At 44.1% G+C, this 12,001-nt stretch overlaps 1 protein-coding gene across 2 annotated transcripts in view; it reads left to right on the plus strand.

Annotated features, from left to right (window-relative positions):
- Positions 1-12,001, plus strand: part of xpnpep1 (X-prolyl aminopeptidase (aminopeptidase P) 1, soluble) — a 123,948-nt gene that overhangs the window by 38,367 nt on the left and 73,580 nt on the right. For both annotated transcript variants that reach the window (XM_063071253.1, XM_063071252.1), the window contains one exon: positions 9,526-9,736. In XM_063071253.1, coding sequence (XP_062927323.1) covers positions 9,526-9,736 — 211 coding nt within the window. The remainder of the gene's footprint in view (positions 1-9,525; positions 9,737-12,001) is intronic.

The raw sequence follows: 12,001 nt of genomic DNA on the forward strand, positions 1-12,001 counted from the left end.
CTGACATGACAGTCCTGGGCCACCCCTTGTGCCAAGGTGAGGTCACCCTCGGTGGAGGAGCGATACCTTGTGTTCTGTTCTGGTAGCCTCCAACTTGATGACATGAACATCAATCTCTCCTTCCGGTGGAAAATATTTTCCCCTTACCCTCCCCTATTCTTCTGTTCCCCACTCTGGCCTCTTAGCTATTCTTACCCGTATTATCACCTTCCCCTGGCTTCCCTCCGCCCCTTTCTCCCATGGTCCACTCTCCTCTCCTGTCAGATTCCTTCCTCTCCAGGCCTTTATCTTTCCTACCAACATGGCTTCACTTGTCACCTTCTAGCTAGCCTCCTTCCCTCCCCCAACCTTTTTATTCTGTCGTTTTCCTTGCTAGTGCTGAAGAAGCGTCTCAGCTCAAAACATTGACTGGTTACTCATTTCCATAGATGCTGCCTGACCTGCTGAGTTCCTCCAGCACTTTGTGTGTGGCTTTGAATTTCCAGCATCTGCAGACTTCCTTGTGTTCATAGTTTATGTTAATCGATTCAGTAGGATTTTAGGCTTTTTAGTGCAATTCAAACTTTTACTGAATAATATCGGATGTTGTGCCAACATTTTTAACCTACTCCAGGGTCAATCTAACACAGCCTTTCTCAAACTTTTAGCCCTGGAGGAACCATTGAAATAATTTTCAGGTCTCGGGGAACCCCTGCATAAATATTATTATATCCAGAGCTTGCAATGTGTTAGCACGATCATTAAGTTGTAGATAATAATCCAAAAATAATTGTCAATGGTCTTGAGTAGAGAATGAATTTTTACCCAGCCTTTTTTTGGAAAAAAAAACAGTTAAGCTTAGCTTACCTTTCTTGAGATTTCTCAATTCAGAATCAAACTTGAGATAAGCACACCCGGATTTCATCTTCAACTGAAATGAGACAATTTTTGTCCTTGCTCTAATGCTTGTTAAACAAGAAGAAGCTTGCTCACACATGTAAGAAGTTGAAAACTGCAGCAAAATGTTCATTGCCTTCATACGAATGGCAGAAATCCAGAACTTGTCCAGGGGCAGGTCAGTAAATCTTGTCTTGGGTGCATGATCAGAGTGCAGCTCACAAAGTTCTTCATCTTCTCTCAAAATCAAGTTCTCAGGCTGAGCAAAAGATTTAGAGAAAGGGTCCCTTGCCCAGTCATACACTTGTTTTGAAAGGGAGGAAAAAATACTAATAAATTTTGTTTTGCAGTTCTTCCAGATGTTTTTCAATAAGACTCAAGACTTTTTGATATCCTTCTTCACTCTCAAGCCCAAGCAGCAGTGGAAACATTTCAAGATCTCCTTTTATAGCATGGTTTTTCCAAAGATTCCATTTCCTTTTAAATCCAAGAATCTTGTCACTTGAAGTTAAAATATTTTCTCCCGGGCCTTGCAGAGACTTATTCTACTGGTTCATATGATGAAAAATGTCTGTTAAGCAGGCTAGTTTCTGCAGTCATTCTTCATCTTCAAAACACTTGGCAAAATCTGGCATACTATTTTCCTGAAAGTACTCCTGCAATTCACCTTTCAGTTCCAACACCACGTTGAGAACTCTTCCTCCGCATTTCTGTATGTAGCAGGAGATTGGTGTGCTCTTTGTCCAGGTTTTTCAGTTTTTTAAACATTCTTGAGTGAACTGGTCTTGAAGCTACTAAATAACTTGCTTCCTGACTCCTTTTACTGACTGTGACTTTATTTTTGAAACCTTTAATCTGTTCGTTTGGAGGTTCCAATAGTCGTTTAAAATAATTTACATGTTTACATGTCATATGGCTGTGATTTGTAGTTAAGTTCTTTTCAATTTTGCTGGAACCATTGCTGCATTTGTAAGTTGTTTGCCACAGACTAGGCACAATGGAATAGGGCAACTTGGATCACCAGTCCATGTAAAACCCATTGATAAGTAGCTTTCACTGTAAAGATATGGTCCTGGCTAACTACTTTAGCCCCACCCACAGTTTTTGTCTCCAGGACCCAGAAGAGGCTGGTGGACTTCTTCTGGGGCAAAAGGAGACATAGGGTCTCTGCTGCGGTCCTGAGTCTTCTGATCATGGAGGGCGGTCAGTCATTGGTGTGTGTGTGCACCCAGCTGGCGGTTCTCTGCCTCAGGACCCTGCAGAGATACCCACACTCTGACCACCCTCAGAGATGGCATGAACTGGCGATTTACTTTCTCCACTGGGGACAATGTCTGCAGGAAGGCATGCAGCTTCCAGTGGACAACATCAGCCATGCCTCTTTGAGGGATCTGCCTCACTTTTACTGAGAGCCTTAGAGGGTATGGAGTGTAGTCTCATCCAGACAGGGTGCTCTTGTGCTGGTGGGGGTGCTGCGAGGGGGACTGGTCCCTATCTTATCACAGTGCATACAAGGGGCCCAGGGAAGTGGAGGAGTTGGGGCGGCACCACCACCTGATGAGCTGGAAGTGCTCGTCAGACCCAGGTCTCAGTATACCACGCGGGAGAGGGTCCCGCACATGTGAGCTGTCTCGTGGGGATGCCCACTGTGCCGTTCCACAATTCTTCAAAGTGTTTCTTGTACGAGCTGCTCTTGCACACCTTTCACTTTCTTGCCTTCGTCTGTTGACCAGGCTCACCTTTGCAATCTGCTTTACCGTCTGGCAGTGAAGGAGCCAGTATATTGGGGACGTGAGGTGATAGGTATTGAATAGGGTAGTACTGTGCAGCAGGTCTTTAAGGAGGTTCACTGACACCCTGTCCACCTGTCCATTCTGTGTCCGGGAGGAGTCAGTATATATGGAGTGTGAGAGGCTGCAGCCTCTGTTTGAGTGTCTGAAGGGGTGGCTGCTCAGGTTCTGGTTGTACTTCAGCCCTGCGCTCCTCATATGCGGGGCGGATCGTGAGGAGGATCTACTGGATCAAGGGCCATTCATGGGTCCAGGCATCGGGAAGTCAAGGGCTCTGCCTGGGCCGACTGCCTGCCCCTCTTCTGAGGATACATTCGTGCCTGGCTGTCCTTGTTGAGGGAGCATGCTGTGACAATGGTGAGCACTGGGGGATTTCGGGAGCGGTGCCCCCCCCCCCCACCCCAGGGAACTGACTGTTTTATAAACAATGGTATTCATATTTTAATTTGAATTTATTCATATTTAATGTTTGTACTTGGTGTATTTGTTATCAATGGGTTTTGCTGGCCGCTCACTCTGCAGAGTCTACACCCTACTTGGCATCACTGGGACTGGCAAGAGGAAAGCCATCAGGACCACCACAGAGGCCGCTGAGAGAGCCTCCAGATAGCTATGGATCAGGAGGGGCGATCAGTGGGCCAGTGCTGCTGGGGCACAAGCTGGGGTCTGATCAACCCCGGCTGGGTTGCCTGGGCGAGGGTGTATGATGTTGAAAGATCTGAAACATCTGATGACCCCAAGTTACATCACTGATGATGTGTCCCAGTGCATCCGCAGGATGTATCTCAGAATCAAATAAACTTGTATAGTTTCGTAAAATAAAAAGACGAACTTCTTGTGTCTGTTGTTGCACTAGAGAAGTGAAATGACTCAGAAGATTGTAGTTCTTCATCATTAACCTTATCAGAATTGTCCTTAGACCTTGGCCCAGAATCCTCCTCTTCCATCTTATACCTCTTCAAAAATCGCCGCACTGGACTGCCTTTGGAATGAAAATTTCCCTCCAATTTTCTACCACACCAGTAGTTTGATCGCTCCCATAACTCAGTGATGTGTAAGTTGATGGAGGTAATTCGAGAAGGAAAGGCTGATGTCACAGCCCGAGTTGGGCGAGTCCATTCGATGTTCAGAAAACGCACTGTCCTCCCCTCTGTGCAATACAGCGTTCCTCATAAGCCTACTGTCCTCCCCTCCATGCAATATAGCACTCACCAATTATCAACCTACCGTCCTCCCCTCTGTGCAATACAGCGTTCCTCATAAGCCTACTGTCCTCCCCTCCGTCCAATACAGAGCTCACCGGTTATCGGCCTACTGTCCTCCCCTCCGTGTAATACAGCGCTCCCAATTATCAGCCTATCATCCTCCCTTCCATGCAATACAATGCTCGCCAATGATCAATGCCCTCCCCTATCTCGCATCAAATACTGAGAATGGACTCAACCAAATAAGCACAGTCCTACTGCGCACTGCCATACTGGACTGAGATTGGTATGGGGCTGTTCGGTCACTGCCCACCACTGCGAGCGCTAGGATCACGTGTTGGAGCTTTCCTGGAGTTGACCAGAATTCATATTGTGAATGAACAGTGTCCTTAATTCCTGAGGTTCTTGGTATCATATTGACATAATATTACAGCATCTGTTTGTTATTTCGTTAATTAGGAGGACAATTTGTACTTTTTCAAGTTTTTTTTTCTATGAAGACTTTTTGCAAAGGCTTATGTATGGGTATGAACAGTAATGAATGATTGTAAACTTGTTAAAGCAATCAGTCAACTGTTACTTGTTTGAGTGTTCACTTGTATAATTCTGACTGGACCTACTGAAAAAAAGTATTGCTTTGTGTGAATCTAGACGCAAAATGCTGGAGGAACTTAGCAAGTTGGGTAACATCTATGGACGGGAGTAAACAGTTGACATTTTAGGATAAGATCCTTCAGGACAAAAACATTGGCTGTTTTATTTATTTCTATAGATGCTGTGTTGCTTGCTGAGTGCCATCAGCATTTTGGGTGTGTGTTGCTCAAGGTTCTTGGCATCTGCAGAATCTCCTGTGTGAATCCAGTCAGTGTTTTACCTCTACCTTAACAGTCACCATGTTTTGTTTTCAAATTGTAATCTAGTTTAATGTTACTGATTCATCTGTCTTGCACAGTGGTAATGTTATGTTTGTAGCAACACACATCAAAGTTGCTGGTGAACGCAGCAGGCCAGGCAGCATCTCTAGGAAGAGGTACAGTCCACGTTTCAGGCTGAGACCCTTCGTCAGGACTAACTGAAGGAAGAGTTAGTAAGAGATTTGAAAATGAGAGGGGGAGGGGGGGATCCAAAATGATAGGAGAAGACAGGAGGAGGAGGGATGGAGCCAAGAGCTGGACAGGTGATTGGCAAAGGGGATATGAGAGGATCATGGGACAGGAGGCCCAGGGAAAAAGACAAGGGGTGGGGGAAACCCACAGGATGGGCAAGGGGTATAGTCAGAGGGACAGAGGGAGAAAAAGGAGAGTGAGAGAAAGAATGTGTGTATAAAAATAAATAAAGGATGGGTACGAGGGGGAGGTGGGGCATTAGCGGAAGTTAGAGAAGTCTATGTTCATGCCATCAGGTTGGAGGCTACCCAGACGGAATATAAGGTGTTGTTCCTCCAACCTGAGTGTGGCTTCATCTTTACAGTAGAGGAGGCTGTGGATAGACATATCAGAATGGGAATGGGATGTGGAATTAAAATGTGTGGCCACTGGGAGATCCTGCTTTCTCTGGCGGACAGAGCGTAGGTGTTCAGTGAAACAGTCTTCCAGTCTGCATCGGGTCTCGCCAATATATAGAAGGCCACATCGGGAGCACCGGACTCAGTATATCACCCCAGCCGACTCACAGGTGAAGTGTCGCCTCACCTGGAAGGACTGTCTGGGGCCCTGAATGGTGGTAAGGGAGGAAGTGTAAGGGCATGTGTAGTACTTGTTCCTCTTACAAGGATAAGTGCCAGGAGGGAGATCAGTGGGGAGGGATTGGGGGGGACGAATGGACATGGGAGTCGCGTAGGGAGCGATCCCTGCGGAATGCGGGGGGGGGGAGGGAAAGATGTGGTTAGTGGTGGGATCCCGTTGGAGGTGGCGGAAGTTACGGAGAATAATATGTTGGATCCGGAGGCTGGTGGGGTGGTAGGTGAGGACCAGGGGAACCCTATTCCTAGTGGGGTGGCGGGAGGATGGAGTGAGAGCAGATGTGCGTGAAATGGGGGAGATACGTTTGAGAGCAGAGTTGATAGTGGAGGAAGGGAAGCTCCTTTCTTTAAAAAAGGAGGACATCTCCCTCGTCCTGGAAGGAAAAGCCTCATCCTGAGAGCAGATGTGGTGGAGACGGAGGAATTGCAAGAAGGGGATGGCATTTTTGCAGGAGACAGGGTGAGAAGAGGAATAGTCCAGATAGCTGTGAGAGTCAGTAGGCTCATAGTAGGCATCAGTGGATAAGCTGTCTCCAGAGATAGAGACAGAAAGGTCTAGAAAGGGGAGGGAGGTGTCGGAAATGGACCAGGTAAACTTGAGGGCAGGGTGAAAGTTGGAGGCAAAGTTACTACCACTGAGCACATCTTTCCCTCCCCCCCCCCCACTTTCCGCAGGGTTTGCTCCCTACGCGATTCCCTTGTCCGTTCGTCCCCCCCATCCCTCCCCACTGATCTCCCTCCTGGCACTTATCCTTGTAAGCGGAACAAGTGCTACACATGCCCTTACACTTCCTCCCTTACCACCATTCAGGGCCCCAGACAGTCCTTCCAGGTGAGGCGACACTTCACCCGTGAGTCGGCTGGGGTGATATACTGCGTCCGGTGCTCCTGATGTGGCCTTCTATATATTGGCAAGACCCGACGCAGACTAGGAGACCGCTTTACTGGACACCTACACTCTGTCCACCAGAGAAAGCAGGATCTCCCAGTGGCCACACATTTTAATTCCACATCCCATTCCCATTCTGACATGTCTATCCACGGCCTCCTCTACTGTCAAGATGAAGCCACACTCAGGTTGGAGGAACAACACCTTATATTCCGTCTGGGTAGCCTCCAAACTGATGGCATGAACATTGACTTCTCCAACTTCTGCTAATGCCCCACCTCCCCCTTGTACCCCATCCGTTACTTATTTTTATACACACATTCTTTCTCTCACTCTCCTTTTTCTTCCTCTGTCCCTCTGACTATACCCCTTGCCCATCCTCTGGGTTCCCCCCCCCCCACCGTCTTTCTCCCTGAGCCTCCTGTCCCATGATCCTCTCGTATCCCTTTTGCCAATCACCTGTCCAGCTCTTGGCTCCATCCCTCCCCCTCCTGTCTTCTCCTATCATTTTGGATCTCCCCTCCCCCTCCCACTTTCAAATCTCTTACTAACTCTTCCTTCAGTTAGTCCTGACGAAGGGTCTCGGCCTGAAACGTCGACTGTACCTCTTCCTAGAGATGCTGCCTGGCCTGCTGTGTTCACCAGCAACTTTGATGTGTGTTGCTTGAATTTCCAGCATCTGCAGAATTCCTGTTGTTTATGTTATGTTTGTGTTGCTTTTTCATATTTTTCTATAATACTCTTGTCTATGCAATTTATTTACATCCTGATATCCACCAATATCTATGGTTCACTGCACTTTTATGCATCTGAAGTATTTACAGCACAGGAAAGGATCAGTTCGCACATTAGGTTTATGTCTGTATTTATGCCCCTCATGAGCTTTGTCCCATCTCGCCATCAATTCTCCTGCTCTTATCCAGTTTTCATTTAATGCATCCATGTTATTCCCTTTAGCCACTTCCCATGGTACTAATCTTCTGTGTAAAGAATTCAAAAAGGCTTGTTTATTTCATAATCGTTATTGTATTTATGATCTGTATATATGGTCACACCTGCATAGAAACATCTGTGTAACTTCTTGCAGCTTCAAGTCTGCCACCAAGGCTCCAGCTTATCAAAACACTCACCAATTAATCATTGTATTGATTGTTTGGTGTCCTAATCTCTGAGCTACAGAGAAAATATGATCATTTCTTGCATCCTGCGTAATTCCATCTTCTTGGAAGACTTTGATTTCTTATTGAGGACATTTTCTGGACTTTTTCTTGTGCTGTTCAATTAAGCCAGCCATTTAGGAGCCTGACAAGCAAGGGATAGTGGACTACGCTGCATCAGAGTCTGATTTTCTCATTCCACCTGAAGTCCCAGTGTTCATCTGCCCAAATCTAGCATAAACTGCTGATTGGCAATCTAGAATTAATATTTTATAATACTTGACCAAATATGTGTCTTGTATCATATTAATATCGCAAAATGGTGAATATTTTGCTTGACAAACACATTATTGGATCTTTTTCAGCTCAGTGTGATACCTAGCTGAGCAAAATGAGCACAGGAATTATTCTTAGATATACAGTCAGAGAGCCTTGGAATCAATCACATGCCATAGAAATAGGCTGTTCTACATGGACTATTATACTTGTCGATACTAGTCCCATTTACCTGTATTTGGTCTGTACTTTTCTATGTGTTGTTGATTCAAGTGACTGTCAATATGCTTTTAAATGTAGTGAGATACCTGTCCACCATCTCCTCAGGCAGCATGTTTAAGATTCTAACCACTGTCAAAAACATTTCCCCTTGGATCCCTTCTAAAACTCACTTTGTTGTTATTCCCTGTTGCTTAAGTCAGCCGTGCTAAGGGGAACATGGTATCTTCACTATCTGTTCCCTCACAGTTTCATATATCTCTATCAAGTCATCCTTTAGGTTAATCCCGTCTAGGGAAAACAGACTCAGTCTATCCAAGCCCTTTGAAACAAACTACATGTTGGAATAGAGGAGATTGAGGGGGTGACCTAATACAGGTGCATAAGATCATGAGAGGCATAGGCAGAGTGAAAGCACTTGGTCTTTTTCCCCAGGAGCAGGTCATAAAATAAATAGCTATAGATTCAAGATCAAAGGTGAGAGATTTTCAGGGGACATCAGGGTGCCTTCACACAAAGGGTCGTGCGTGTTTTGAATGAGTTACCAGAAATAGTGGTTAAGGTGAGCACATCAGCAATACTTAAAAACCATCTAGATTAGTATGTGGATAGGAGAGGTTTCAAGGGTTAAATGAAGGCAGATGACACTAGCTCACTGGCCAGCACAGTTGGCATGAATGAGATGGGCTGAAAGGCCTGTTCCTTGCACTATTTGTCTACAAGCCATTAACAATTATAACAAACATTGTGTCCCAGCATTTATCCTTGTGGTATGACTTTGGTCACAGGGTCCCCATCAGAAAAGCACTCTGTCTTCTATAGCCAAGTCAATGTTAGATCCAATTTGCTAATTTTCATTGGATCCTACAGGCTCCAATTTTGGCCAATTCATAATCACTCAATCAATATTACTAGGGTAGTTAATATATTTCTTTTTAATATCTCATTACTGTTCATTGGAGCTTTGGTATAAGGGTGCTGCATATATTGCAAACATCTTATTACTTGTGAAGTATTCTTAATGTCCTGAGGTCTTTGAAATACCTCAAACAAAATCAGAAAGTAACTCATAAACCTGGCATAAGCTTCTGATATTTTCTGTTTTTGCTTTGGTTTTACAGTGTTTGCAGTTTTTTGACTTTCTTAAAAATACGTATATCTATATATACTTACTGTAATTGACTTATTTTTTTCTCTTTGTGTATTATCAAGATTGCATTGTACTGTTGTCACTAAGTTAATAAATTTTACGACATATGCTTGTGATATTAACCCTAATTCTGATTATCTTTAATGTGTACTAATGGTGATTGCTTGCCAAATTATCCACACCACAGTTCTCAGACTTTTATTTTCCCTTTCTTCACTGCAGACTGTTCATTAATGAGAAGCACATGGAAGACCCTGCTGTGCGAGAACATTTGCAGCTTGATTCAAATGCAGCACCTGACTTCAGAGTTCATATACTCCAGTATGGATCTGTTCTGAGTGAACTACGGGCTATTTGTTCCAATATGAATTCCAAGGAAAAGGTCTGGATCAGTAGCAAAGCCAGCCATGCTCTTTCAGAAGCGATCCCAAAGGTTTGTCATCACTGATATTAATCTGACCAAACAAACCTGAAATCTTGTTGATTATAATCATAATGTATATAGCTCAAGCTTTGTTAGCAAGACAGGTATCCAAAGTAAAAGTTATCAGGAAATGGTAATTATATTGAGCTTTTAGGAGTGTATTATGACTCTGACACTTATTTGAACTCTGGGCTGCACAGGCATTGAAATTGTTCACCTTATTCTAAAGCAGACATGGATTCCAGGTGCTACTTTAGAAGATCTTAGGTGGAGTAGGGAAGATTTGTCCTCACAATGATTATCCTACTGAGAAAAGTTGTCTAGCTTTATCTTGTCCTGCATTAATTGTTGACAACTGCAGATTGTTCCTAGCACCATACTGTTGAAGAAACAGATGAAAATGGCTGGTGATGATTGGCCATTAATCAAGAAGCTCTGAACCCCTTCATTAAATATACCCAATGACTTCACCTGCACAGCTGTCTGCGACAATGAATTCTGCAGATTCACCACCCTCTGACTAAAGAACTTCTTTCTCATCTCTGTGCATAATGAATGTGCCTTTATTCTGAAGCTGTGCCCTCTGCTCCTAGACTCACCTACTATAGGAAACATCCTTTCCACATCCACTAGAATACAATGTCTGCAGATACTGGAAATCCAAAACAACAGACACAAAACTGTGCAGATCAGGCTGCATCAATGGAAAAGTCAATATTTTGGGCCAAGACCCTTCTTCAGGACTCTGTGTTCCTTCACTCTTATCTAAGGCGTTTCAATGACATCCCTCTCATTCTTCTAAACTCCAGTGTGTACAGGCCCAGAGCCATCAAAAGCTCCTCTTATGTTAACCCTTTCATTCCTGGGAATATTCTTGTGAACTTCCTTTGAACTCTCTCCAATGCCAGCACATCTTTTCTTAGGTAAGGGGCCCAAAACTGCTCTCAATACTCCAATACTCCAATGCAGTCTGTCCAATGCCTTATAAAGCCTCAGCAATGCATTCTTACTTTTGATTTCTTGTCTCTCGAAGTGAGTGTAAACATTGCATCCCCTTCCTTACCGACTCAGCTTGCAAGTTAACCATCAAAGGAATCCTGCATGAGCACTCCCAAGTCCCTTTGTACGTCTGATTTTTGAATTTCTCCCATTTAGAAAATAGTCCACACCATTATTCCTTCTACCAAAGTGCATGACAGTGCACTTCCCTGCATTATATTCCAATTGCCACTTCTTTGTTCATTCCCTCAATCTGCCCATGTTCTTCTGTAGACACCCTAGATCCTCAGCACTTCCTGTCCCTCCATCTATCTTCATATTGTCTGCAAACCTGGCCACAAAACTATCAATTCCTTAATCTGTATCATTGACATATGACATGAAAAGAAGCAGTTCCAACACAGACCCCTGCGAAATACCGCTAGTTATGGCAGCCAACTCAAGAAAGTTCCTTTATTCCCACTCTTTGCTTTCTGCTTTGGAGGGTCAGACACCCTGAGCCGATAGGCTGGTCCTGGACTTATTTCATAATTTACTGGCATAATTTACATATTACTATTTAACTATTTATGGTTCTATTACTATTTATTATTTATGGTGCAACTGTAACGAAAATCAATTTCCTCCGGGATCAATAAAGTATGACTATGACTATATGACTGCCAGTCGGCCAGTAATTCAAGAAACTATTGTTGTGCTGACCTTTTAACATACTCCAAGATCAAACTTGCGCTTCCTTCTAGTATAACCGTCCATTTTGTTCATCCATCTGCCTACCTAAGAGTCTTAAATATCCCTGATGTATCTGCCTATACCCGCACCCATGGCAACATGTTCTAAGCACCCACCACTTTATCTGAGAAAATTACCTCTGACATCCTCCTCTAAAATTATGCCTTTTATTACATGTTTCTGGCCCATGAAAGAGGCAAGTGCTGTTGACTTTATCAAAGCCTCATCATTTTATACACCTCTGTCAAGTCGCCTATCATCCTTCTTACCTAGAATTCATATAGACTTTGGTTCACGTATTTACAGAAAGCAAGTTGAGAAAATGTCCTGTTAGGTGCATGCTCTGGGTAGCCTGCATCAACACAGAGCTGATATACCATTACTTTGTCATTGTCTTTGCTAAATGTTGACAATTTCAACCTGACAGATTGTCAGGCTGATCAGGGGCTATTTTATCTTTTGACAGTGCTTCATTCAGCACTGACATTAAATCACTTATCCAGAACTGAATGGCTTACAGAAGAGGAAATGACAGGAATGCAG

Source organism: Mobula hypostoma, chromosome 19, assembly GCF_963921235.1.
Source record: "Mobula hypostoma chromosome 19, sMobHyp1.1, whole genome shotgun sequence".
In the NCBI taxonomy this organism is placed as follows: domain Eukaryota; kingdom Metazoa; phylum Chordata; class Chondrichthyes; order Myliobatiformes; family Myliobatidae; genus Mobula; species Mobula hypostoma.